This window comes from Colletotrichum costaricense (genome assembly GCF_030867565.1).
Source record: "Colletotrichum costaricense strain IMI 309622 chromosome Unknown Scaffold_2.1, whole genome shotgun sequence".
Taxonomy (NCBI): Eukaryota; Fungi; Ascomycota; class Sordariomycetes; order Glomerellales; family Glomerellaceae; genus Colletotrichum; species Colletotrichum costaricense.
This window is the reverse complement of record NW_026848231.1, coordinates 2500363-2526826: the sequence shown is the minus strand read 5'-3', so window position 1 is coordinate 2526826 and position 26464 is coordinate 2500363. Positions and strand designations below refer to the sequence as shown.

Sequence of the window (26464 nt, the reverse complement as noted above, 5' to 3'; positions counted from 1 at the left end):
AATTCCTTTTTTTTAATACGTAATATATAGTACGCCCCCGGCGGATTGCTCTATTAGGGAGATATAATAACTATTTTTAAAAAAAAAAATTTATTTTTACTTTTACTAGCTACTTAAGTAATTCTTAATATTAGTTATATAATATTAATATATAGTATTAATAAATACTCCTACTATCTTATTAGACTATTTTTTTTTAAATATTCTTTTACTTTTTTAAACTTTCCCTTTTATAAAGTTTATAATTACGGATTAACGGCAATAATATAACGGCTATATTTATTTAAATTAAGTAGTAATATAGTTATACTAAACTGCTAATAGGGTTGGCACGGGCTAATGCAAGTTCGAACGGCGATAATATCTACAGTACTAACGTTATCTCGCAGTCGATGGGATAGTACTGGTCCAAGGGACGTAATCAAGGGCCTTGACTTACTATGCCAATCTGCAGGCCGAGGGGTATATGTATTCACACCACACCTGCTGTGACTACATATTCGCACACTTATGGGGAATACTCCATTTCCAACATTTCTCTTACTCATAGATCCGATTGCGCCATCAACCCACAATAAGACATGATGACAGAAAAGGAATGTCTGTCTACACTAGCATGCCTTGATAAAAAGACTTTGGAGGCTCAGATCCCACGTGGAAGTCTTTGGCTTGAGCCTCTTTCCTAATTTGTCTTCATGCAGCTTCCTTTGCGGCCGATAGAGTTCAGCTTGATATCGCATACTACCGGTAGTCGTAGATGGGCAGTCTTTGATCACCACTGAACCATGTCCGGAACTATGCACACCCAGGACCGTGGCCCGGGGCAAACGGGTCTTGCTCCAACACCCGGCTCGGCCTCGAGCCGTAGTCCGAGCCCCATCGCCAAAGCCAAGCCTTTTTTTCGATCAGTACCTTTCCAAATTGTCGTCGCTTGTGGCGTATCCTTCACAGCCCCTGGTATGTGGGATGCCCTGGGCGGGCTCGGTGCCGGTGGTGCTGCTGAGCCCTATGCTGTCAGCGCAGCCAATGCTCTTGGTATGACTTCCATCCCAACAAGCTTTGTATCATTTCTTGGGTTGGTCCATTAACTCCCATACGAAGTATACGGCCTGTTCGCGGTCGTGTGTGTCGCTGCAGGCGCCGTCAACAACCGTATCGGCCTTCCGTATGGGCTTGCTTTGGGTGCCATAGGTTACCCGCTCTACGGTGCCGGCTTGTATACGAATAACGTCAGTGCCAACACTTGGTTTATGTTATTCGGCAGCGCCCTCTGCGGCATCTCTGCCGGATTTTTTTGGGCAGCCGAGGCCGCAATCATCATCGGTTATCCGTCTCCCGGAGATCGAGCATTCTATCTCGCTGTCTGGCAAACGGCCAAGGCTGCAGGACCCATTGTGGGTGGTGCCATTAACCTGGGCCTCAATGCAAACCGGAAGACAACAGGGTCCGTCTCGTCATCGACTTACATCGTTTTTATTGTCATTATGTGCCTTGGCCTTCCCATTGCGCTGTGTTTATCACCTGCTCATAAGGTCTGGCGCAAAGATGGAACCGTTATCAGCACACCGAGGGCTCCGACATGGGGAGCGGAGTTCAAGGCTGTTGGGAAGCTCTTTGCCAGCCGTAGAATCTTGCTACTACTCCCAGCCTTCTTCATAAGTTACTTCTACAACGGATTCATGAGCACGTGGCTCGCGACATACTTCACCGTGCGCTCGAGGGCGTTTTCGAGTTTCTTTACCAACTTTGCGGGCATCTTCAGCTCCTTCATGATCGCTACGCTGCTGGACAACCAAAAGATCCATATCAAGAGGCGCGGCTGCATTGCATTTGTTTCCATAATTTTCGTACTTGTGGGCACATGGATCTGGGCTACTGTGCTACAGAAACAGATCTATGACGCTAGTGAACCGCCTGCTTATGACTGGTTCCAGGGAGGATTCGGAAAGAGCTATACTCTCGTTTTCTTCTGGCAGTTTGGTGGACAGGCCTTCCAACAATTTCTATACTGGCTTGTCGGCCAGTACGCGACAGATCTTTCGGACTTGAGTCGTCACACTGGTATTCTGAGAGGCACGGAGGCTTTGGGTCAAACTGTTGCCTGGGCGTGAGTCACCTCTATACTTCCCTCACTCGTTGGATCTCTATACACCACCATTACGATTCTCAGAGACTGACTATAAAATACAGTATGCAATCCGAAGGCAACGCCAACCACTTCGTTAGTATTGGCCTCAACTTTGGTATAACCGTTCTCTGCGTCTTTCCCACTTGGTTGGTGTTGTCTGCACTCGAAGGAAGCCATGAGGAGAACATAGCCAGCGCCGAACGTAATTTAGGCGATGCTGAAGAGGAGGAAATTGGGTCAAAGGCAGCGACCTAGTAAGTGACCCAAGGTCGCACAGACAGAAGTGCACTCGGGGGCTGGCGAAATGGATTCAACTCCTGGCTGCTATTAGGTTTGGACTGCCCGTACTTTCTACGAAATACCCAAATACCAGACTACGTACCAAACATGGAGTTATGTTTCTCTGTGATTGGCAACTTGACTAGTTTCTTTCAGATGTGGTTGTCTCCGAAGATGCGATGAGAGGCACTGCATATTCATCAGCGACGTCGGTAAAACGTAGCGGAGTCAACACTAGCCAGATGACGTTGGTGAGACGATCCCATGGCCCCAAAGTGAGGCAACATATGTCGTGATAGTCGGAATGCCATGGAAGCCATCGTCGTTGGACGTGCTGCCTCCCGAACGGCGGACGGACGTGGCACAGGGCCATCATGCACACAAATAAGGGTATACTAATTGGTGGTGATTGTGCTTCATCGCGCATTCATGTGGTATATTTCAACTATCTCTTTTGTTTAACGCCCATCCCAATTTTCCTTGCCGTTTCCCGTTCTCTTTTCTTTCTCATGACTACGACGTCCAAGTGTCCAGGTTAAGTACTCTGCAGTGTGCCTCGTTGCCAGCCCTGTGCACCAGATGTCCCAATCTCAGGACCTTCTCACCAGCAGCTTCGAGAGCTGCCACGGTAGCATCAACGTTGGCCGCATCTACCGCAGCCACCATTCCCACACCAGTATTGAAGGTGCGAACCATCTGGTATGGTTCCACGTTACCGCCCGTCTTCAGCCATTTGAAGACAGCGGGCATTTCCCAGCTGGTCAAATCAATCTCAGCAGCAAGACGCTCCGGCAACATGCGAGGAACGTTGTCAATCAAGCCACCTCCGGTGATATGAGCCAAGCCCTTGACGAGGCGATTTTCAATGACACCGCGCAAACTCTTGACATAGATCTTGGTAGGTGTCAGCAGGCTCTCGCCCACCGTCTTGCCAGCATCCCACGGAGCAGGGTCAGTGTATGCCAGGCCTTCGCGTTCCAGAATGCGGCGGACCAAGGAAAAACCGTTGGAGTGAACACCACTTGAGGCCAGGCCCAGCAGCACATCTCCAGCGACCATGTCATCTTGTCGTGGCAGTCTTTGGCTGTTGACCATGATGCCAACCGCGCATCCTGCAGCATCGTAATCATCCTTTTGGTACATGCCAGGCATTTCAGCAGTCTCGCCGCCGACAAGTGTACACCCGGCGTCGATGCAGCCTGCTGCCACGCCTTCGACGAAGGCAGCAGCCGTGCTCATCTCCAGTTTGCTGCAACCGTAGTAGTCCAAGAACATCAGGGGCCTGGCGCCCTGGACGACAAGATCATTGACATTCATGGCTACCAAATCGATGCCCACAGTGTCATGCTTTCCCATTTGCTGAGCGATCATGAGCTTGGTGCCGACACCGTCAATAGCACCGACAATCACGGGAAGTTCGCCATCCTTCAGCTGAAGGCCGCACTTGGCCAAGTCAAGCTCACCACCAAAACCTCCAATCTCGGCATCAGCTCCCGGCTGTTTGGTGGCGCGGACCGCCTTCTTGATTCTCTCAACAAACTCATTGCCCGCGTCGACGCTAACACCGGCTCCAGCATATGTCAGAGCTTCCTTTCCCTGCTGTGACCGGAAGGCGCGATGGGCAATGTCTTTGCGGTAGTACATCTTGTCGAAACTGATGAGCGTGAGACCTTGCTCATACGCCTTCTTCACGGCGGCTTCCAGGGAGTCGGCAGTAGCGTTGACTGCAATTACACGGCCACCTGAAGTCTGCAGTTGGCCCTGTGGGGATAGCTTGGTTCCTGCATGGAAGACAGTGATATCCGGTGACGTTGACTGGTTGACCACCATGGGCGTTCCCTTTTCATAAGAACCAGGGTAGCCACCGGCAGCAACGACTACAGTGGCACTATACTTGTCCTCAATCTTGATATCGACACAGTCAAGGCGGGCCTCGTGAGCCGTGCAAGCCATCATGATCTCGGCAAGATCCGTTTCAGAAGAGAGGAGCGGAAGCACAGTTTGTGTCTCGGGGTCGCCGAATCTGACGTTGTACTCGAGCACCTTGGGGCCTTGGCTGGTGATCATGAGGCCGGTGAAAAGAATGCCGCGGAAGGGATAACCCGCCTTACGCATTCCGGTGATAGTGGGCTGGATCACATCCTCATCGATCTGGCGGATGAGCTCCTTGGTAGCAATGGTCGTCGGAGCGTAGCAACCCATACCCCCAGTGTTGGGACCTTGGTCTCCATCTCCGATTCTCTTGTGGTCTTGAGCGGGAGGAAGAGACAGAGTATGAGTGCCGTCGCTAAAGGTAAGGATGCTCAACTCGTCGCCGGTCAAGAACTCTTCAATGACGACCTCGTCACCAGCGGACCCGAAGGCCTTGTCCACCATGATCTGCTTGAGAGCTTCCTTGGCCTCCTGCTTGGTTGTGGGGATGATGACGCCCTTGCCCGCAGCGAGACCGGTGGCTTTGATGACGACGTTGTGGGATACTTGTTCGATGTAGGCAACGGCTCTTCCGTAATCGGAGAAATTCTCGTAGGCGGCGGTAGGAATATTGTACTCTTTCATGAAGTCCTTTGAGAACGTCTTGCTTCCCTCCATCTGTGCTGCTTCCTTGGAAGGTCCGAAACAAGGAATGCCGGCGGCACGGAAGTAAGCCTCAACTCCGTCGACAAGAGGAGCCTCGGGGCCAGGAACGACTAGGTTGACAGATTGGGCCTTCGCAAGCTGGACGAGCGCGGGATAATCGTCGGCGGCGATATCCTCCACATTGGTGGTCTTGGGACAGGTGGCGGTACCTCCATTGCCCGGAACCGCAAGGATGGAGACGACACGAGGTGACTGGCTGAGCTTCCACGCAAGCGCATGCTCACGGCCACCGTTGCCAATGAGCAAAACGCGCACACTATCGGCCGAAGTCATGCTGGGGGGCGTAATTGAGAACGAGAAGCAGCACAGAGGGACCTGAAGAAGGATTTGATCAGCCTTGAGGTAGAAGAATAACGAGCACAGACAGACACGAAATTAAGAATTCGATCTAGTGGGGTGTGACCAACGTGCAGCGCGTAATCAAACGTCCAGGTATGAGCACTAGACGTTAGAAGGGCCGAAGATACTGAGAGGAAGGGTACTAGAATATGCCGTCTGTCTCATGCGCGCATAGGAGCATTGGTGATGACGGACGGATGGACGATGATTCACTTTTCGGGCGACTCAGTGACGTGAAAAGTTTCTTTGCTGCACCTCCACCGTATGAGGGGGAAACCTGGACGAGGGGCAGCTAACAGTGGTTTTCTGTTGCGACGCCGGCGCGCCAAAAAAAAAAAGTAAAAAAGTTTCCTGGTCGAATGCCCCTCCAACCCCAATCGGGCCTAGGGCGGGGTGATTTGAGTAGGCCAGCAGGGGAGAAGAGGTTGATTGGAGAAGGTGCCTGGAATGGATTAGCGCAAAAATTTCCAGCTCAAAATGCGAAAAAGCCCCCACCTTCCCTTTCTGTCCCCAATATTGGCACATTGTGGCCGTGAATGCCACATTGCTCAGGTAGGTAGGCGCCTGCCTTACCTTTGGTAGATGTCGAACGATCAGTGGCTCACCGCATTAGGTACTCGTTGTTGCTGATTGCTATAAGGCATCTTATGTCTTGGATTCTTCTACTCAAAGAACCCGGAATCCAAGCCAATCGGCGTAGAAACACAAACATACAGTCTTGAGAAATGTACTTGTCCTCGTGGCACTTTGATGTGAATCAACATGGTCAGTTCTCAACCGCGGGATCACCACTTCGTTTATCCTAAGTAGGAAACTAGAGGACCAGCCGAGGTAGAACAGACTGCTCCAACTCGTCGACACTACCACTGCTGATCAAGAGCGCATACTCGTTGTATGCCGCATTAAGTATCACATCTCGGCTGCTTGCATTTCCTCGTGGCTCAACACCATCTGAAGCATCCGCGTCAATAACTTTTCGATACCACTCCAGAGCCAAATGATGCAGACCAAGCATGTGGAAAGTCCTCGCCACGCCAAAAAAGGCTTCTCTCTTCTCCTCCGGCGGTCCAGAAAGTTTAGAATGGCAGAATTCAAATACGCAGGCGAACCCTTGCATGATGAGATATTGACGATTGTCGGCCTGCCGCTTGAGAGCATGATGAATGTATCCTAGCCCCACGCTGAGACTGATCATGGGGTTCAGTGGATCCAGAGTTCGTGCCCTGAGGAAGTAATCTAGCACAAGGGTTCACATGTCAGCCAAGGTCTTTTTGGGAAAAGGTCAGTCGTTGGTTTGACTCACTCAGTGCAAAGGTGTAGCTGGTCGAAGTAAAGAGAATATGCCCATAAAGCATCAGTAAACAAGTATCGAGCTGTTTCGCCTCACCAGTACTCGTACGATCGCCGACCGAGACGTCATAGCTCCTATCTGCCTGTGCCGTACCAAGGTGAGAAGCATCAATGATCTTGATCTGGCGTAAGATATACTTTTGCGCAGGTCCTGAATTGTACCATGACGCCGGTGATTGGCACAGTCTGCACAATGCGGCGAACATGCGGTATGAATCCGAGTCTAGCTGTCGTACCTTCATAAAGAATCTAGCGACAGCTACACACATCTCTTCGTCAGAAAGATATATTGCGCATGCTGTTTCCATCAGTCCATGAGTCAGTCATGCATCTCGAACACGATTGGAGAGAATTTGGCCTACCCGCCCATGCGACATGGATTAAGAACATGTAATCCTTGGAATTGACGAACACGATGGAATCTCGAGCTGCTTCACAAACTTGGTAGGCCTCTTCAGCACGGTTATCGAGGGCAAGGCTGATGGCGTAGTCAAGGAATAGTTCGAGCCATTCGCCGAAAGGAATGCCTCGATAGCCGTCGTCCTCGTACGTTACGTTCGTCCTCCTCTCATCCGTCAGAGATGGTGCCATATCTGTAGAAACTTAGTATAGGGGCAAAGGCAGTGTTCGAGGCGATCAAATGCATACTTTTGGACAATCTTTCGGCCAGTTCAGAAAGGCCAGGCTGAGTTCGGGATGAAGCGCTGAACACAACATCATTGGCGGCTCCAAGAAACTTGAGGTATTTGTCCCAAGGATAGAACTTTCTGAAGGATCTAAACTCGCCAACAAGATCGCCAGCAGCGGCCATCCACGTTGGGATTAGGGAGTGATCGCCTGCCTGAATCTCCTTCTTTAGGCTGCGCACAACTTCGTATCGCCTTGTGAGCTCATCTGCCCGGGCTCGCTCCTCCTGCATCCGTTGATCGGGAGCTATCAGGCGCTTCGGGCGATATCTCGGGCGAACAATTCCGCTGTTCGCAGGTCGGCGCTTGTACTCCCGTCTACGCCGTGACTTGGCGCCATCAGCCAAACCGGAGGCTAGAGATCCTGATAAACGGTGACTTCCAATGCCACGCATATCTCCACGGCTGTCGCTAGCCAAACCCCCTTCATCGTTGATGCCCTGAAGAGCAATCGCTTCAGTCACGAGAATGTAAGCCTCCTCTTCTTCCTTTGCCTTTTCGTATATCGTAGCTAGTTCATAACGGGCGTCGATATTAGTCTCGTCGACCTGAATAGCCACAAGAAAGCAGTCTTCTGCCGCAACGTTGTCGGATTTCCTCAGGTAGCAGCGGCCGAGTTGAAGCAGTAGGGTCGCGTCTTGCCCGTATACAGAATGTCGCAGCAGTTCGTAGTAATCTAGTGCCTCCTGGTAGCGCTGGGCGGCGCAGAGTTCATCTGCAATATCTCGAACAAGGTAGGGAAAGTCCTCGATAGCGGTAGCCGTGGCAGATTCAGTTGGATCTAGCCACTGTAGATGGAGCTAGCAGGGTATCAGTAAATGCTGAGGCATCTTGCGCCACTGGAAGACAGCAGTATACATACATCTGATTCCTCGTCGTCTCGGATCTTCAGCCGGTATAGAGCAAGACGGGCCCTGAATTCCAGAGGCAATCCCATGCCATAGGTGTACATATTGTAGGCAGAAGGGTCGAAAGAGGGGATTTGGACACGGCGAGAATGATCGCGATCCCACTCCCTGTCATCGAAACAATCATCCCATAGTTGGTCGTTTGGTCGTCCGAGCAGCCAGCGTGAAAGCGACTTGAGATCTGCAATGGCGTTTGCGAAGTCTCCAGCGCAGGCAAAGAGCTCCACATAAATGCCGATGTCGTGCCATGATAGTTCCCCCCCTGCTTCCTGCTCAATACTTCGTGCATGTGCGAAGTACGTCTTGTAAGCCGAGACAGCCTTCTGGACATCTTCCATGCCTCCAGAGTCGGCGCAGGCTTCTGCCAATCGTCGAACGACATCTATGTCCAGCGGGCGGCGCTCAATGACGTAGGTGAACTCCGTTATAGCCTGGGAGAAGAAGCCCTGGCGGTGACTGGCTTCGGCTCTACCTAGTCTAGCTTCAAGGCTCGTTGGTTGAGCCTTGATTGCAGATGAATAGCACATGAGGGCGGTCTTGAGAGCGCCTTCCTGACCGCCTTCGGCAAGGCTCATGGCAAAGGACGCACAATCCATCCACACCGCGAAGTCTTTGGGCCTCAGATGAGCAGAAATGACCATAGCCATCAACGCTTGGTCATTCGCGCCTTCTTCCCGGAAAATGGATGCTAGGACGGTCCATGCCTGATGAGTTTCGGCATTGATTCTGATGATCTCGAATACAAGATCCCGAGCGAGGGCATAGTTCCCACTCATAAACGCCTGGTTCACTCCCGCAAGACGAAGCTTGATGTCGCCTCTAGGCTCAGCAGCCTTTCTGGGACCTCGGATGGAGCGCGAAGCATGTTTGCTCCTTGATATCGGCGGTGCCCTCCTCAATCCTCCGTCATCGCCATCAATGCCAGCGCCAGCGCTGGCCCCAGTAGTGTGATGTGAAGAGAGAAACTCTCGTACAGACTGTTCATACTTGGCGATATCGCCTCGGAGCTCCATCTCATCTGAATCGGCATCCGATACAAGATCATCATCGTCGTCATCGACATGGGCATTGTCTTCGAGGTTCGCAGCCTCGACTTCTTTCCATGTTGAATCCATGATGGCAGAGCTAGACGAAATAATCCGATTTCGATGAGCCGGAAAGGCTCAGAACCATTTGCTGTGCGAGGGCAATGATCTGCTGAAAGAGGTTAGGATTGCAAGTGACAAGAGCGCTCAGGAATAGCTGTGTCGGCAAAATCGGTTTAGAAACTTCCTACCTGAGCATTTATCTTGTCGATAGATGATGTGGTTGGCTGAGTCTGCGGGAAATAACCAACCTTTCTTGTGTGGTCGACAAACACCCAGTCCCTTCGAATCGTCTTATCGCGCAGACCGAAATTGGCGGATTGACTGCGAAGTAATGTAGATAGATAAATACAGGCCTCGTGGCTCTAGCGGAAACGCCACCATGCCGTTGGCAACGAGCTGTAGCCGAAAGATTTGGGCAGGCTAGTGTGTCCGAAACCGAAAGTGCACAACAGCTTTCAGAAAGGCAAGAGTTAGAAAGAAGAGGTCGTCGCAGCTGCAAAGTATGAAGCTGATCAAGCATCCCGGAAAAGGCAGAAAGAAAGGTAACGGTACGTGCACCGCGGTATCTACCCAATTACCTCACCTTTGCATTTACGAAGTTCCCCACTCTGCTTTTAAGGTAAATTTGACATATCCTCCTCGCCTAACAGCTTTTTTGCCCCCTCTGGCGAGTAACAATGCTAGTGAACAATGTGACCTCTGAAGCAAATGGCACTCTTAATTTCTTGTCGGTGTATGTCGATACCCCCTTTTCACAGGGAATCGACTCAATCATGTGGCACAATCGCTGATCAGCAGATCCAGATAAGATAATGTTCTAGAACGGATATTCAACTCTAACACAATCGACGCGAGTAGCCACTCGAAGACATGATCGCTCCTTCTCGATGCGACTGAGTTTTAGATCCATTAAAGACCCTCACGAACAATCATCAGCCACGCGTTGTAAATATGGAGGCGCTTCCTTGCGCGCAGCGGGACACGTAAAGTTATCTTCTTATATATGTACAGAAGCACAGAGTGAGCGAAAACTGACCCTTGGTAGAGGTTTACCTACCCTCCGGACCACTAATTAGATACACACCCGCAATTTTTCATGCTTATACCCCCTTACTATGCTTGTTGTCTATCCAACAACACATTGAGGCCACTGGGCCTGTGGGCGCGTGAATGGTTAAATGTGTCTGTGTGTCCTTGGTGTGGCAAAAGGGGTAAGAACAGCGCACACATCTTCCTTGCATCAACCGTCAAATCCCTTTTTAAGCAATCTTACCATCATTTTTGGCCTCTGTTCACATAGCGTTAGCGCTGGTGCCGCAGAAAAGCTGGCTCGGAAAAGTACCTACCCTTCACTTGCTCAAAAACCTTGAGCATCTTCCTCCTAGCTCCGAGGGCGTTGACTCCACGATCCTCCAACGCCTTGTCGTCGAGCTCAATCAATTCATGCCACTTCATGTCTTTGAGATTTTCAGTGTACTTGTGCAACCGCAAGCTCCTCAGCCAGCTGGGAATATCCTGAAGAAGGGTCGGGTCTGTCGGGTCTTCAGGCGGCTTTGAGCTACCCCTACGACCTCGGGGAGATCGGCCACGGACCATATCGGAGTGGTCTGAAAGGTAACCTTCGTGGTTTCCTACACCTAGCTGGCCCACGTTGACTGAAGGGATGCCGTTGTTGAGAAGAGGAGAGGCGCCATCATAGGCGCTGAGGAACCCATTGTTCTGCGGAGAAGCGAAAGCCATGGGCCCGAAGCCTCCGGGCTGCATGGCAATGCCAGGCGAGCTGGGTCGAGATCGATGTTGGCCGAAGCCCATGTTTTGTGCCTGCAAAGCAATCATCTGCTCGCGACTAAGCACCTGGCCGTGCTCGTTGATCATGACCACGTTGGTATTGGGAATCTGCGCATTCTGAGGCAGACCCTGCTGGCCTGGAGCACCTGGAGCATCGTTGGATCGGGCACGGCGATACTTGCGAACATCATCAAGAGCGAAGCGATTGTTAACGGTCGACAAAGCTGCTAGTTTCATCGCGGTGGCATTTGCGACCATGTCGGCCTGCGTACCGCTAGTATTGGCGTTGAAATTCGCCACGAGCGGAGTATTGACCATCGACGCCCAGTTACCACCACTCGGGTTATAGGGGGACAGGAGAGGGAGGTCTGCCGGCTTGTCATTGGTCGTCAAAGTGGTGTTTTGGATATTCTGGTTGCCCGAGATCTGAGGCGGGCGAGGAGACCTCAAACCACTCGACGGGGGCGGCTGGACAAACTGACCCATCGGGGTTTGACCACCCGGAGCTTTAGATCCCTGAACCGATTGATCGCCTCCAGTCCACTGGTTTTGACCATTGGAGTCATGGTTGTCGGCAGGGCCCGCGATTGTCGGAGCAGCCATAGACTGCCGAGAATCACCTACAGCGCTGTTGCGGTTGGACGAGGGAGGGTTGCCCGTCTGCTGGGTGAACTTGGCCTTCTCGGTCGCAATGGCTGCGGCGGCGTCAGGAAACATTGCATTGATGGTGGAAGGATCAAGTCCCGATTGCCGTTTGCCGGTGGCAGTGCTCGTAGGGCGGGCGAGGGAGTTCCTGGACGAATCAACATTCAGCTTGTTCATGGCGTCGCTCAGGCGGTTCGACATTGGATCTGGAATAGACACGTTAGCCGAAGGACAGCAGGATAGTAAGAAGCGTGTAATCATTCGTGCCTTTATCGAAGTTGGCCGGGGATAAGACGCCCGACATGGGGTGGTTCTTGCCCATTTGCTGTAGAACCTGAATGAAGAACCGAATCTGCACTTGGGTGGTCTGCTGCAGCAAGGCGTACAGAGCAGCAGTGCGCTCGGCCTCGCTGAGGACCCTGAACCACTGCTCAATAGCACTTAGTTCGTCCTTGAAGTCCTGGTCGAGAGTAGCAGCGGCCATTTCTTCCAAAGTCGTCTCGTACTGGTCGATATCGGCAATCCACTGTTGGGCGATCTTGTCTTGGGGATCGGCCTCGGGGTTACTATGACCCTGGCCCTGCTGAGAGCCGTAGAAGTCGGACGACGGGCGGATCCGGCTCGAGGGAGATGCGTTGGAGAGCGCAGCCATGTCGGCAGAAGCTCGAAGGTGGCTGTTGGCTCCCATAACTCTCGAGGAGGGGGGGCGAAGAGACGGGTTTGTGTTGGCCTCCGGGGTGCTGTTGCGGTTGCCCGCAATGTGACTGCCAGACATATTGAGCATTGTCGACAGACAGCGCAATGATAGCGAGGTAGGAATCGCGCTGGTAACGGCGGCGAAGTTGATGTCGTGAAGACGGTAGAAAATTGGCAGGTGGCAGATGAAACGATGCCGACGACCAGTGAAGGGTGTCGTGTCTTTGTGTGATGATGGAAGGGGGGTCGGCCCGGGCAAGGAGGGACCAGCGCTGTTTCGAGATTTCGAATGACGGTAACGTCAATCGAATCAGCAAACAAGCCTAGCCTCTGTGACTCTGTGATTTGAATCAAGAGTGGGAGAGACGGAGAGAAGCTACAGCAGCAAACGGTGTAAATCCACGTTAGCGATCACACGCTCGCCTGTCAAGAGATCCAAAGGGACTTGTTGACTTGGTTCGTTCAAGTGAAGACAATAGCCCCGAACGGCCTGTTCTTTTTTTTTTTCGTGTCTCTGGCTGCGGCAGAGCTCAGACGGCGCGAGTAGTGAATCGTAGGGTACGTATTCGCTGCCCAAAGCTCCTGCAGAAACCTGCTGACCTCAAAGGAGTCGGGGATTAATTCTAATGAGGAACTGCTGCTTAACACATGTCTCTCCGAACGGATGACAGGGTCTGGTTATCGGGCCAGAATTTTGGGGTTTGGTTGAATGTCTAGAGGAGGGTCCGAAAGAGACAGTAGCCGGTGGCGCAAGCCGAAGCTGCTGATATGGGAGTCGAGGCGAGTCGCGTTGTGCTTTGTTCTGCTTTCCGTGTGCTCTACCGCAGCGAGGGGCGCGGGCGACGACAACGGAGCCGGGGAATCTTGGGAGTGGTGGGAGCGGGATGACAAAGGTAATGCACTTCTGGCAGGCGGGCAGGAATTATTCAAGAAATGCTGCTTCCAGGCAGGTAGGTAATACGATATTCAAGGCTGGCGTCGTCTGAAAGTATTACCCGGGGGTGGTGGGAACAAAAGGGGAACGGAATTCGCTTCTCGAATTTGCAGGAGAGGTACTCATTCATGTACTGCACTGCACCACGGCTGGCAAGCGGGAAGAGGAGGGAAAGAAGGGTTCAGCAACGTGGCGTGGTCGCTGCTTAGTCACCGGGTTGGTGCAGTTATTCAACCTTACCACCTGAGGTAAGGCAGGGTGCCTCGCACGCCGTACAGCATGGGGCCCGCCTCTGAGACCTCTGATCTCAGGTAGGTAGTTACCTCAGATAGATCGGACGGAGTACCTTGAGGTAGGTATCCGACCTCGAAAGTATTGGAAAGGGCACGGCAAGCTTTGATCGCACCGAGAGGAGTAGATATGGCCACACGTCCCCGTCGGGAATGTACCAATGATCCCCAATGAAAGCATGCTCACTATCAGCCAAGTTCCTGTGGCCCCCGTTGTTTCTTCGTTTCCCAGGTATTAAGGCGCAATTGGCGGGTATTTTCAACTTTAACTTTAGATACCCTTCAAGAGGGTACGTACGCGTCTCGCCCCAAATCCCCCTCCCCCGCTCTTTTCATCAACCCCCTTTACTTGCCTCATGCAAAAACAGAGAAGAGAGAACGGCATGGCAAGAATCCGATCCATCAGAGAGACGCCAATGCGTAGGTGTGTAGTGAGGTCGTTAAGTGGAATTGACGGAACGCCTCTCTGATTGAAGAAACGAGGCTGACTGGCGATGATTCTTTGAGCTTCCTTGCTGAGTTGCTTTGTTAAGCTGCCAGCATGCGACTTTGCCCCAGCGACGAATGACGCCCCTCCCTTTGCCAGTTAAGTGTCCAATAGCTTCATGAGTTGGTATTGAGTTACCGAGTTGCAAGTCAGCCATGGAGGCAATCAATTCATGTTGAGCATTTACGGCCTTTTCATCCTGGTCAGTGCGAAAGTACCACAGTCAAGGCAGCGAAACTGGGATTATAGACCCGCGATCCGATCTCACAACTTGCTCGGCTGGGCCATCCGGAACTTACGGGGAGAGCGTCGTACCGTAGCAAGGCAAGTTCCTGAATATTCAAGGCAAGTATCCGACTTGGATACCCAAACATATTGGATCGCTGGGGCAAATAGAGCCCATGGGACCCTGGAGATTCTCGGGGTTGACCGTTTTTCATTAATCACGTTCGATGTCGGGCGACCGTGGAAGGTCGGCGTAAGGTTTTCATCTACTTGGTTGTGATCCTTGAACTGGCCTGATATCGCACATCATAGTTCACCCATCGGGGCACGGCTGATGGACGTATAGTAGAGCCTCGCTGCATGTATCATTCCGTCACCACGCCCCTGGCAGAGTCATCGATCTCTCTTGTCGGGTGTCATCGTTTGGATTTCGAAGCAGCATATGCCCGACCTTCGCGGCTTGTTCGGTATCCGAGAGGGTTAAATCGTGCTTGATTCGTTTGCTGGCTCTTTCAACCTAATTGCCAGTTCCATTTGATTCCCTGATGCCCCAATGCGTCGCAGCCGTGCTGTAGAAGAGACCAATAACCATGCGTCCAATTTCCTGTCTATGCCGTCTCGCGCTTGCCCTCCTTCAGCTCCTTCTGTGAAACTTGTCAGCAAGCGTCGCGGTGGAGGTCGGTGTAACAAGAATCCTTGTAAACTGTTCTTTGGGGCAATCCGTACCAGGGCCTTCATGGTGCCGTGCAGAGCGTGACGATGGTTGCGGCGGAACTTGGGGTCAGTTCCCTTGAGGGAAGGGTATCTCGACGTCTTGGGCTTCTTGATACTACACGGCAAGAAGAGGAACAAATGGTCAGTAAAAGCACACCTCAGAAATCGGTTGGCATGGGCCAGAAATGAGGTTTGAAATCGTACCCGTTGCGGTGCGCCTTGCGCGACTGGTTGTGCTGCGAGGAGTTCTTGGACTCTGCGCTCAGAAATTAGCTAAGCTCTCCCGGTGCGAGCAACAAGGCTCGCAGAAACAAATCGTCGTGACTTACTGGCCATTGCTGCGGTCGGAAGGTGCCCCTAACGTTGAATACTAAAGCCTGGAGTTCGTGATGCGGTCGAGGGGATTTCGAGTATTGTGATAACGAGGCTGGCCGTGGGGTGGTTTGGTGCATGCTAGGCTCTTCGGTGTTGTGGGTCGAAAATCTGTGCCCTAATGAACTTGCTGAGCCATGGTGTGGCTGAGTCCCGTCGCGCTAGTGCGCCACCATTTGAGGTAGGTCCTTACATGATTGAATGGAGTGTGTCAGGCTTTCCAACCCGTATTAAATTATACCTCAGTTTTCATAATTGAGTACCTAAGATAGGTCTGTTAAGTATTCAGTGCGGATAAGTCATTGCAGGCAGGACTGCCGGTATGACTGCATGGAGCATCGCTCACCTTACCTACCGAGACAGATACCTACCTCTCATCGGTTGGAATATTTCAATGTCACTTTCGGACTATCGTCACGAAAACATAACCATATTTCTGATTCACATACCGCGAAGGGTTTCCTGGACTTTTGTGTGTCATGCTGTTATAATTCTAAATTACCTTGTCTACTTCCAAGACACGTAGGAATATCATCAAAGAGCAAATTTGGGGGATCGAAACGTGCTTTACTCTATCCTAGCTACCTTGAGTTGTCGGTTGTCATCTCTACTGTGCTAACCTCTTGTAGTGACCGTACAGTGCTCTTGTGTTCTATCCTTGTCACCATACAGATTAGTCCATAAGTTTGCCCACCCTGTCTACAGTCTACACCCTATGAGATATTATCTCATTTCGCTATACATGACGTCGAAAGGCCAGCCGCCATTGGCTCCTTGACGAGGTTACTTAGGCAGATGTATGCATGTCGCTACCGTTCTCTCAAAGAGGTTTGATGGCAGATGCGCTGCGAATAACTTCGGGACTCCGTGTAAAAGCCTGCAGCCGCTTCGACCTCAGCGTCCTGAGGTAGCGGAAGAAGAGGACAAACAACAACTCCATGCTATTCCCGAGTTAGCACCCTTACGATGGATATTTCAAGTCAAATAGCATCGTGCTTACCGCTCCTTTGTCATCATGAGGATGCCCTGGACAAGAAGGCCCTTGAGAATCTGTGGCCCCATACCCTTGAAGAGACCAGACACACCCTCTCGCTCCATGATGAAGTTCATTACCTCGATGAAGCTGCCGAAAGGCTTGCCCTTCCTTTCGGGTGGCGGCCTAGACTGCAAACCTACCTTTGCGACAATGAGAGGCTGTGTGGCAATCGTTGCGAGTGACTTGGAGGCAGCACCAAGAACTATATCATCATCATCAGCCAAAGCCGGCCCCGTCAAAACCTTGCAGTCCTGGAGGGTGCAATAACGTACGGAATGCCTCCCAAGGCTTGAGGTTATTCTTGCCAGGAAAGATGACTTCTTTCAGCCTCTCGTAAGCTCCGTAAGTGATTGCAGGATTCACCACGAGCACCAAGCTAGCCTTAAGACCCCTCCAGAGCCCGAACAGCCCATCCTCTCCATCGATAACTTCCCGTGCAGTGTCGACAAAACCTTTCCTCTCGGCCTTGCGTTGGGTTTGCTGCCTTGTCGTGATGACGGCGACAGGAATTGTACAGAGCTGGGCTACAGCGCCAGCGATCGCGCCCAGACTCAACTCGACGAGTGTCGAAGGTGGTGCCGAAGTTTTGGCAGAACGCAAGTAGAGGGCGCGCACAATGGAATACCAGTAAAAGTATGCAAAATTGGTAGAGGCGACGCCAAGGAGAGAACCACTCATGCCGGCGTAAAGGCCCTTGACGCCATCGTCAGCAACAATTTTGCTCAGGGCATCCCAGGTGGACGAATAATGGGGTTCGATAGGTTCGGAGGGATCAGTCGCTACTGCGCCGGATTGCGATTTCACTTGGACCTGTAGGCGCGTCTTGACGCTTCAACGATGAGAGGTTAGCCAAAGACGATCTCTATGAAAGAATACGACAGCATAGAGTGGCTTTGAGGCGGTAGAGAAGACAAATATGTGAGGGTGTGGGTATCGCGGCAGCATCGTATCTCTCACATGTCAAGCGGGTAGACTAAAGCATTGGCGAGCACAGCACCGGAGGCGCCAGCAACTGCCTTGCCCCAAGGTGAGATGGAGGCTGATTTCGACTGCGCAGCCATTGTATTGTTGCCGAGTTCAGGTTGAAGAAGCAGTCAACAGGCACACGGATCAAAGTTCTCTGTTAGGCGTTTGGTGGAATAATCGGGCCCCAAGTAGGGAATCGTTGCGCGCAATGTCGGTAACGGTGACGATATCGGCGTCGGCGTCGGCGTTGCGGTTCTGCACCGATCAAGATCCGAGGCAAAGTGCGGGAGGGGAAGTGATCAGGTCGGAGAACGGTAACGGACAAGCAGTGAGTACCAGCAACAATGGGGAAGATGCGCGAGCGCGAGGAATGGTCCAAGAAGTTATTGGCGACGATTAGATATATGATTCAAGGTTCTGGGACGAATGGCCCAAACTGAGAGGGCCGCTCTCAGTGCCCATGGGCCATGGGGATTGACGTGCCGGCCACTGCGCCTGCGCGGGTGCCGGGACTGGCACTTGAGTCGTCGACCTCGGCCCTTGGAGATGACGCTAGAGGCCTGGGCCGCCATATGCTCGGTTAACCGGTGAGGTCACCTGGTGGGGTTTCGGCACAATCAATGGCTACCTACCTTACGGTACCTACCTTACCGTAGGTAATACTTCCTGGTGACAGACCGCCGCACTATAAGCTAAGGGGAGGTAAGGTAAGCAAGCACACCAAGGTGCCGGTAAGATACCGTCGGCAGGCAGGAATCTTGAGTGAAAATGTGCGGAAGGCTAATGGATGCGAAGCAGCATATAGGATCCGTACCAACGGGTTAGTCTCGATACAAATACGTGACTGGCTTTGAAGAATGGTTGCCGGAGACCTTGAACTCTCTGAAGGTAGGTAGCCAAAATCGGCCATATGAGAGCGGAGCAGCCGGGGAAATGGGGCCAGCGGCCCAAGAGGTGGGGGACGACATGAGAGGCAGGTTGGTGATGGCCCAGTGCCGAGGTGATACAGTCTGTCTGGCTTCAAGTGTTTCATTTGGCCAACACATCCAGGTATGTAAAGCTGCCCACTCTCTAACATACGGCACCGCGGGCACTCAGCTTGGCCCATGGTATCTACAAGAAGTCCTCATCTTCATGCCAATAGAACCCGACTGAATAAAACCTGCCAAGGGTTGAACTAACGAAGTTAGATTAACTCGGAACTCGACGGAATAGTGCAGTATTACAATGTCCAAGGTGCCGTCCTCCATGATCTAGGTTGCAATCCCGTGTAAGTCCTGAGCAGTTTCCGAGCACCCAGATTACAGGACGTGCCTTACGTAAGATGTGGTAAGTTCTATTAGCAGTCCTGTACCTTACCTGTCGTTCAAGCAAGCCAAGAACCTCCACATCTAGGTAAGCTAAGGTATCTATCTATCTGGAAATTCCATTCTGATAGATGGTATGTACCAATGTCCAGTCCTGCTGCCCTCATCCAACAGATGAATGGGCACAATCTTACCGTGCTCCCAAGGCCTAGGTAATCTGCCTTGCCTCACTAAATCCAACTCTTTGATATCGACGCTTCTGATTCTCTGCTTGGCGCTTGCGCCGCTCCTTTGGGCGCCTGGCTTGGTTCAACTCGACATAACCGCCAGAACACGAAAGTAGGCAGGCTTGAAGTGTGAATTGAAGTGAACTCTCCTGTTCCGATCACGCCCACAAAGTCTGCTTGTCTTGCTTCATCTGTCCTTGGCCTCGAGAGCTTTCACCTAGGGCCCGTCTCAACATTTCAACTTGGCTGGCCCTTGGCCGATCGACTCTGGACCGTTTTTGGGTTTTGCTTTGCACAGCCTCAATCTGGTGCCCGCTCTCTTTCGTCTCACCCCACGACGAATGCATTTCGCGCTAAGACTGCGACTGCTTCCCCGCGCCCATTTTCAGCCATAATTGCCCGCGCTCATGATACCAACCACACAACATTCGGTCCGGAATCAGAGTCAAGACTGGTGTTAGAGAAAGTCAGAGGAAGGTGTGATCAGATACCTAGCAGGTAGAGCCACGGGCGGTTTTGAGAGGCACGGCCAACAAACCCGAGCCCTACTACTCAACCTGTCATCGCTCCACTTGCTTTCTTCCCGAATCTCGCCTTGCTTCCCGCCGTGTCGGGTCGCAACGCATCGACTACCTACCTGCCTACCTTACTCGTGACCTCGACATGCGACTCGAGTAAATCTTGATTCCGACTCCCTGTATAGGAAGCTAGTTTCCCTGAATCAATTCCAGTCGCGCGACCGGTATTCTCGCCTCGACTTGACATTAACGACTGAATGCAGCTTCAATTAGCTGCTTGTTAGCGGAAAGCATGGAAGCCAAAGCCATTGTGAGTGAGTCTCCAAGTCACGCCGCGACGCAACACAGAGACCCGCCTCAGCTGACCAGAGTTGCCTCGGTGTCCAGAGAGAAGAGGCCCTTGTCGCCAGATCGACAGGCCGTGAAGCGCTGAATCATGCCATTACCGCGGCCGACTTATACATGAAGGCAGCACACGAAGCTAGTTCACCAGCCGACCGCTCTCGTTTCAGGAAAAAGTGCGCTGGACTTATTTCTCTCGCCGAAAAGCTCAAGTCTTCCCCCAAGACTGCAAGCCCGTCTCTGACCCAGCCAACGGTTGCGACCATCACCTCTGCTTCTAATCCTAACTGCCATGTGCGCCATGTCCCATCCAACGAGAGGGCTATCCTTCTGCGCTCATCGCGACTGCATGGCAACATTTTTCCGCCATGGCAGGCTGAGCCTGATGTTGACAATTTCTCCCTATCTCAGGGCCAGAATGTTTTCTCGTACGTTCGCATAACCGCCAAATCGGCCGAAAACTCATTCGTAAACCAGTGACCCTGCAGAATACACAATGTCCGCCAGGCAGGAAACTATTCTCGAGGCATGGCAGCGGCCCGTGGACCAGGCGAGAGACGATAACGTAGACGAGGACTTTATGGCCTCGGAAAAAGAGTGCGATCTCGTACAGGATGTCACGACCGACTGCTCGGTTGTAGCCAGTCTATGCGCCGCCATGAAGATTTTACAAGGTGGCCAACAATCAGTCAGTCAATAGTGGTACGCAGAATGCCGTTGACCGCGCTTGCTTACCAGTCTTATCAGATCCTAAGCTCCATCATGTACCCCTACAACCACCAAAAGGGGCGGCCGATGATCTCCAAGAGTGGCAAATACATATTTCGCATGCACTTTAATGGCTGCTTCAGACAAGTCGTTGTGGATGATCGGCTGCCTGTCTCGCGGAACAATCGCACTTTGTTCGTTGTCGACCGCAAGAACCCTAATCTCTTGTGGCCAGCTTTGCTGGAAAAGGCTTACTTGAAGGTACGCGGAGGGTACGACTTCCCTGGCAGCAATTCGGGGACCGATTTATGGGTAATTACGGGGTGGATTCCTGAACAGCTGTTCTTGCAGAGGTATGTAGGGACTGCCGTGTAAGCCCGGCCCGGGGTGAGACGACTATCGGCGAGAACTAACGCTAAAACGTAGCGAAGATGTAGACGTTGAGGGCGAATGGGACTCCATCAAAGAGGCATACCATGCCGGGAATTTGATCATGACCCTAGGAACCGGTCGCTTGACGCAGTCGGAAGAAGACGCCCTGGGTCTTGTAGGCGAGCACGACTATGCTGTGTTGGAGATTGACAGCTCGCCCGGCGCCCGTCGCTTACTCGTCAAGAACCCGTGGTGTGATGGTCTGGTCTGGAAAGGCGTCGGTTCATCTGGAATCGTTGAGCAAACGGCTGCTGTGTCGTTATTAGACACATTGGTCTCGATCGAGCCAAGGCCCTCTGAGCTTACCAGGCCTGTCGGGTCCTTCTGGATATCAGTGGAAGACGTTGCACAGAACTTCGAGTCCATGTATCTCAACTGGAATCCGGACCTGTTCACACATAGGCAGGATCACCACTTTACGTGGCGCGTGCCCACCAAAAACATGACGTCCTCTGTTGCCCACAATCCGCAATACTCAGTCCTGTCACATACGGAACAGACCGTGTGGATTCTGCTCAGTCGACACTTTGCAGACGAGGAGCTGGAGATCGCAAGGAATAAATCAGCTTCCTTGGCAGCGGCATCGAGACAACTCGGCTTCACGAGCATCTTCATCTTTGAGAGCGAGGGAAAAAAGGTTCAGGTGAGGGAGGGCTTTGTCTATCAAGGCCCATATGTTGACTCGCCACAAACGCTCGCCAAGTTCAAACTTCGCAGCGGAACGCCCTATACCATTGTCATGGCCCATCAAGACCTCCCGCTGGATCAATATTCGTGTACGTTTACTCTCTTCTCAAAGGCACTACTCGAAGTCAAGCCAGCCGAGGAAGCCATGAGCCACTACCAAGAGCTGTCGAGTGCTTGGTCCAGGAGAACTGCTGGAGGCAATGCGTCGTCCATCACCTACTCTCAAAATCCGCAGTTCAGCATCTCTGTTCCCCAAGCCACGCCTCTGTCCATACTTCTCTCGTCAGGAGACCGAGAGGTAGCCATTCATGTCGACCTGGTATGGGCACACGGAAGACGAGTGACGTCGATCGGGGTAAAGGATGTTGTGGCTAGTTCTGGCGACTACCGGAGAGGCAATGCCCTTGTTCAGGTCCCTCTGTTGGAACCGGGCACATACACCATTGTGTGCTCGACGTGGGAGCCGGGGCAGCTCGCCGACTTTGGCATGCGGGTAGGGTCTCAGGTGGAATGCCAGATCAAACCCGTTTTAAGCGACAGAGCCGGCCTTTTGCGAAATCTGGCGCCAGCCTTCATCTTTAACGAAGGAGAGGAGAGTAGGCGAGCGCTGGTCACGGTATCACGGTTGTCACGGGCCCAAGTTGTGGCGCGGTGCCCGCTGCAGACGGGGCGAAGCAACCAGCCCATTTCTACCACGGCCGTTCGCGTTTCTCTCGTCTACGGTCGGGTGCCGCAGGAGTCGGTACTCGCCATGTCAGGGGGCGGCGAGTTCCGGGAACTGACGATGGCTATCAGGACACCCGAGTTCGACCTTGAGCCCGACCGTCTTCGACAAGACAAATTATGGCTTATTGTGGAGCGGCTTGGGAGTCAGCAGGGTCGCCAGAGCATCGAGGTGGAGGTTTTGAGCGACAACTCAGTTCACGTTGGCGAATGGCAGATGACCGATTCCTAGTAGCCATGGCACAGGTGAGAGGCTAGCCAAAGGCTTCGGTTCGTCGCCACAGGTGGAAGGCGAAATTTTAGTGGTCTGGTAGGTACCTAAGCCCTGCTCATAGAATTCACTACGAATCCGCGATGCCTCCCTCCCTTCATCCTTCTCCGTTGCCTCCTCCTCCCTCCTTTACCCATCTCTCGGGTGGACGGGTTGAAAAGCAGACAAAAGCAAAGGGGAAAGGCCACAAGCCGAGTAGATGCCCTAATACCAAATATGAGAAAGGGATCTTCCCTTGAATTGCCGCTTGAATCGAAGACGATGTTTATGTTGGCTCTTGTGAAAGACTGTTCGAGAGTTTGCGTTCTCCTCGCCGGCCACCACCCATCAAGCAAGAGAGAAGAGAAAAGAGGGAGAGAAGAATAAAAAGAAGGGACAAAACGTGACGTGACGCGGACGACTCGTCAATGTGGTATATGATCCACCGCAACGCCAGAATCCTCGTAACAAAAAGGCAGAAACAATCCCCATTCATGAACTCGTGCCGTGCCAATTCAAATAAGCTCCAAAACAAGTACCAGCCCGAGACAGCCGCCTCCTCCAAGAACAAGAAAGGAAGAAGAAGAAAAACGAAGACAAAAACTAACGAAGAGTTGGTGTCACCCACTTTGCCAATCTTCGCTCGTCTCCCCCTCTCAGGACCAACAAGGGGGGGAGAACCCAGCATCACAGTGATATCTGGTCACTCCGAATATCCATCTACTATGTACAATCAACCACCTCCTATATGCTCATTCCGACATTCTGGCAAGATGTCGTCGGTGCCGAACAGCCCATAAAAGAGGAAAGGAGAAGAAAAAAAAAGTATTTACGTGAAAAGTACCAGATGGCACATTGCTCAGTTGATTAGACAGGTCCTCCTCTGCGTCGTCGGCCGCGATTTGGCCCATCTGGTCTCTGTGACAACACATCCCGCAAAGCAGGATCGTCCTTATCTTTATCCACGTGGTGTACCCGAACATGTCTGCATACTCAATTAGTTACGTCCACAGCCGAAATCAACTACCTGACAGCGACAACGCGTTTGTGGGGGGTTTAGATTGATCAGGATGTGTGACAAACATATGGATTCATCTTACCTCTGAAGATTATCTGGCCGAGGATACTTGTGCTCTCGGTCAGGACAGAAAGGGCATACATATCCCGGAGATTCGTGAACGAGCCCGTGCCTGATCATCTCATTCTTTCTCTTGAACCCTTTGCCACCCTCACTCCGAGGGCAGCCTTTGACAGAGCAGTAGTGTGGTCGAGCAGATGAGTGAACATTCGCGTGCGAGTTGAGCAAGTACTGAGTTTGGAATGGTGCCGCGTTGCATCCCGAGAAGGTGCAGACATAACCTGCCTGAGGATTTGTAAGACCGTCGATGCTCATTCGATCCGCCACAGACGTGGCGGGCGTTGAAGCGGTCTGATCAGTGCTCGGGGTTTCTGCTGTACCGCTACTATAGTCGGTACTTTGTCTGTGATGGCCACCGCTCGATGAAGACGCGTAGTAGTAAGGACTGACAACGGCTAGAGGATGCGCAGGCGATGGGTGGTCTCTACGAAAGCCTTCATTGGGCGAAATTGGAGGTGATGTGTGACCGATTGGAAGCCCGGCGAGTGAGGGTAGTCGGGGGATATTGGTTGGTGGCGACCGAGGATATGAAGCCGTGTGTCGCGCAGAACCCAGATCATGCTCAGGACTTCTAGCAGTATCTGCCAGGCGCTGCAAGTCCCCAAGCTGGGATCTGATAGATGGTAATGGACCATGACCGCTGCCATCGGACTTGGGGGAGTCCAGAAGTGGAGGAAGACCACTGGGAGCAGACTGTGGAGGGCTCATCGGGGACGTGACCTCGGCCTGGCAAAGACTAGGCGCGGAACGACGAGAAGTGTACTTGTCCCCAGCAGAGTAAACGACAGCTGGGGCAGCTAAGCCATGACTTGGCCGATCATCGCGAATGGGCAACTCCCGACTGCCAGGACCTAAAGGCATTGCCTCATGTTGAACCCGGGGTCTCTCTCCTGAGCGCGATTGATCGATTTTGAGTGCTCCAGCAGTAGAATTGGTAACTGGGACAGATGGCTCGGGAGCACCAGGTGAAGTGAAAGCCAAGGCGCCGGCAGCGAGAATCTTGAGATCGAAAGGTTCCGCCGATTTGTCCATGTCGCGCTCAGGAGAGGTTGGGGAAGAAGACTCAGATTCGGATCCGTTGTCAGAGGCAAGGGGTTCAAGAGCGGCGGCCTGGGCGACGTCTGGCTGTCTGCCGTTTCCGAGATGAGCCACTAACACGGCATCGCCTTGAATGGGCTCGACCTTGCGACGACCGTGGAACGACTTTCGGCTAGGGCTCAGAGCAGGCGGAGGACTGGGTGAGGGCTGTAGCCTGGGGCGGTGAGCTTGCATTTGGGGGCTATCGTGAGGGAGGACGTCATCGGGGTCGTAACAGTCGCTCGCAGCTGTGTGGTGCATGTGGCTTTGAACAGCCGACGCAGTCATAGTTGTCGCTACCGGAGAGTGTCGTGGCTCACAGCGCAAGCGATATCAAGCCGCCATGGGGCAAGTTGCAGGGTAAGGGTCGCAGCAACGACGGGTGGCTAGCGACAGAGACGGCCAGAACGGTTGTCGTAAAACTGACGGTAACAGCGGCGAAGGAAGGGTCGACTTTGGAGGGGCGGTAAGTAGAAAACGATGGTCGCGAGGCGCCACGGGGTATCAGTAGGTTGCGCTGCTATGGTCCCTTTTTGCGCAAGGCGGCAGCTGTTGGGGCCGAGGGGAGCGACAAAGACAACGTCGCTTCGAGGACGATGAAGTCGGCAAGTGATAGAGGGAGTAATGCACGTCGCGAGAAGTCGGCCCCGAGACAGCTATCGCCGCCGTCGTGGACTCCGGGAGAAAGCAGCCGATGAGGGAGTCGAGAAGGTGATATGCAGGTGCAGGTAGGAGGACTGGGAGGAAGAGCGGACTGAAAGATGGAGGGCGGCCGGGAGTTGGAGGATGGGATGCGGCGACGTTTGGATGTCAAAGACGGAGGTCGGTGTGGCCTCGAGCAGGGGGTGTGGGGAGAATGAGGAGCAAGCGCGGGAGTCAGTCGGGTGCGTGATTCTTTGACGGATAAAAGAGGGCGCCCAGGGACGGCAACCATGCAGATGGATGCACGAGGCAGGGCGAGCGAGGGTCAGCAATAGTCGGGTGTAGAACACAAGTTGAGTGAGCGGCAGCGGCAGCGGTAGCGGTAGTGGAAGCGGTCGGTCGGACGGGTTGGAGGACAGGTAGGTAGGTATCTTGGCCCGTCGTCGGACGGGGTGCCGATGAGGTAAGGTCAAGAACCCGTACCTACGGTAGGTGACCAAAGTAACAAAATTTGGGCGAGGTACAGATGAACAGTCTCGTCTACCTTAGACAACCAGGTAAGAGACGAAGGCGGTAAAGAGATTGAGGGGCGCGACAACAGCACCTCAGAGTCAAACAGGAGCGAGTTGTTCATGTTGCAAAAAGGTCCCCATCTGGTTCTTGCTTCTCCAAGGTATTCAGCGGGAGGGAGGCTGTCCTTTACTGTTAGCGCATAATTTCTTGGAAGCGTATGAGAGATTCGCCCAGTGCCACAGATAGATTCAAGGGACCGCGTGACCCTAGCGATGAACAAAAGCGGATTTTGGGGGAAGGAGGAGGGGGGACGTGGAGGCGAGAAGAGATGA

At 52.6% G+C, this 26464-nt stretch overlaps 9 protein-coding genes across 9 annotated transcripts; 2 read left to right on the top strand and 7 right to left on the bottom strand.

Moving 5' to 3' along the window:
* Positions 1-785: 785 nt before the first annotated feature.
* On the top strand, positions 786-2383 carry CCOS01_02501 (uncharacterized protein; the record flags this gene model as incomplete). The annotated part of the gene is made up of 3 exons (XM_060450691.1): positions 786-1035; positions 1102-2107; positions 2191-2383. 3 exons carry the CDS (start codon positions 786-788, stop codon positions 2381-2383), a joined length of 1449 nt encoding a protein of 482 aa, XP_060319341.1.
* Positions 2384-2920: 537 nt separating this feature from the next.
* CCOS01_02500 (phosphoribosylamine-glycine ligase) lies at positions 2921-5317 on the bottom strand (the record flags this gene model as incomplete). Its single annotated transcript, XM_060450690.1, has 1 exon — positions 2921-5317. The coding sequence occupies one exon, from the start codon at positions 5315-5317 to the stop codon at positions 2921-2923; it is 2397 nt and encodes a 798-aa protein (XP_060319340.1).
* An 880-nt stretch (positions 5318-6197) lies between these two features.
* On the bottom strand, positions 6198-9442 carry CCOS01_02499 (RNA polymerase III transcription factor tfiiic; the record flags this gene model as incomplete). The annotated part of the gene is made up of 5 exons (XM_060450689.1): positions 6198-6619; positions 6687-7031; positions 7096-7326; positions 7382-8219; positions 8282-9442. The coding sequence occupies 5 exons, from the start codon at positions 9440-9442 to the stop codon at positions 6198-6200; spliced, it is 2997 nt and encodes a 998-aa protein (XP_060319339.1).
* Positions 9443-10717: 1275 nt separating this feature from the next.
* CCOS01_02498 (VTS1) lies at positions 10718-12025 on the bottom strand (the record flags this gene model as incomplete). Its single annotated transcript, XM_060450688.1, has 1 exon — positions 10718-12025. One exon carries the CDS (start codon positions 12023-12025, stop codon positions 10718-10720), a length of 1308 nt encoding a protein of 435 aa, XP_060319338.1.
* Positions 12026-12068: 43 nt separating this feature from the next.
* On the bottom strand, positions 12069-12632 carry CCOS01_02497 (SAM domain-containing protein; the record flags this gene model as incomplete). The annotated part of the gene is made up of 1 exon (XM_060450687.1): positions 12069-12632. The coding sequence occupies one exon, from the start codon at positions 12630-12632 to the stop codon at positions 12069-12071; it is 564 nt and encodes a 187-aa protein (XP_060319337.1).
* Positions 12633-15088: 2456 nt separating this feature from the next.
* CCOS01_02496 (60S ribosomal protein L29) lies at positions 15089-15530 on the bottom strand (the record flags this gene model as incomplete). The annotated part of the gene is made up of 4 exons (XM_060450686.1): positions 15089-15124; positions 15207-15309; positions 15399-15450; positions 15524-15530. The coding sequence occupies 4 exons, from the start codon at positions 15528-15530 to the stop codon at positions 15089-15091; spliced, it is 198 nt and encodes a 65-aa protein (XP_060319336.1).
* Positions 15531-16386: 856 nt separating this feature from the next.
* Positions 16387-17663, bottom strand: CCOS01_02495 (uncharacterized protein; the record flags this gene model as incomplete). The annotated part of the gene is made up of 4 exons (XM_060450685.1): positions 16387-16507; positions 16567-16804; positions 16875-17431; positions 17560-17663. The coding sequence occupies 4 exons, from the start codon at positions 17661-17663 to the stop codon at positions 16387-16389; spliced, it is 1020 nt and encodes a 339-aa protein (XP_060319335.1).
* Positions 17664-19912: 2249 nt separating this feature from the next.
* CCOS01_02494 (PALB protein) lies at positions 19913-22744 on the top strand (the record flags this gene model as incomplete). Its single annotated transcript, XM_060450684.1, has 5 exons — positions 19913-19930; positions 20008-20390; positions 20440-20650; positions 20710-21023; positions 21097-22744. 5 exons carry the CDS (start codon positions 19913-19915, stop codon positions 22742-22744), a joined length of 2574 nt encoding a protein of 857 aa, XP_060319334.1.
* A 1114-nt stretch (positions 22745-23858) lies between these two features.
* On the bottom strand, positions 23859-25265 carry CCOS01_02493 (C2H2 type zinc finger protein; the record flags this gene model as incomplete). The annotated part of the gene is made up of 1 exon (XM_060450683.1): positions 23859-25265. The coding sequence occupies one exon, from the start codon at positions 25263-25265 to the stop codon at positions 23859-23861; it is 1407 nt and encodes a 468-aa protein (XP_060319333.1).
* Positions 25266-26464: the final 1199 nt, after the last annotated feature.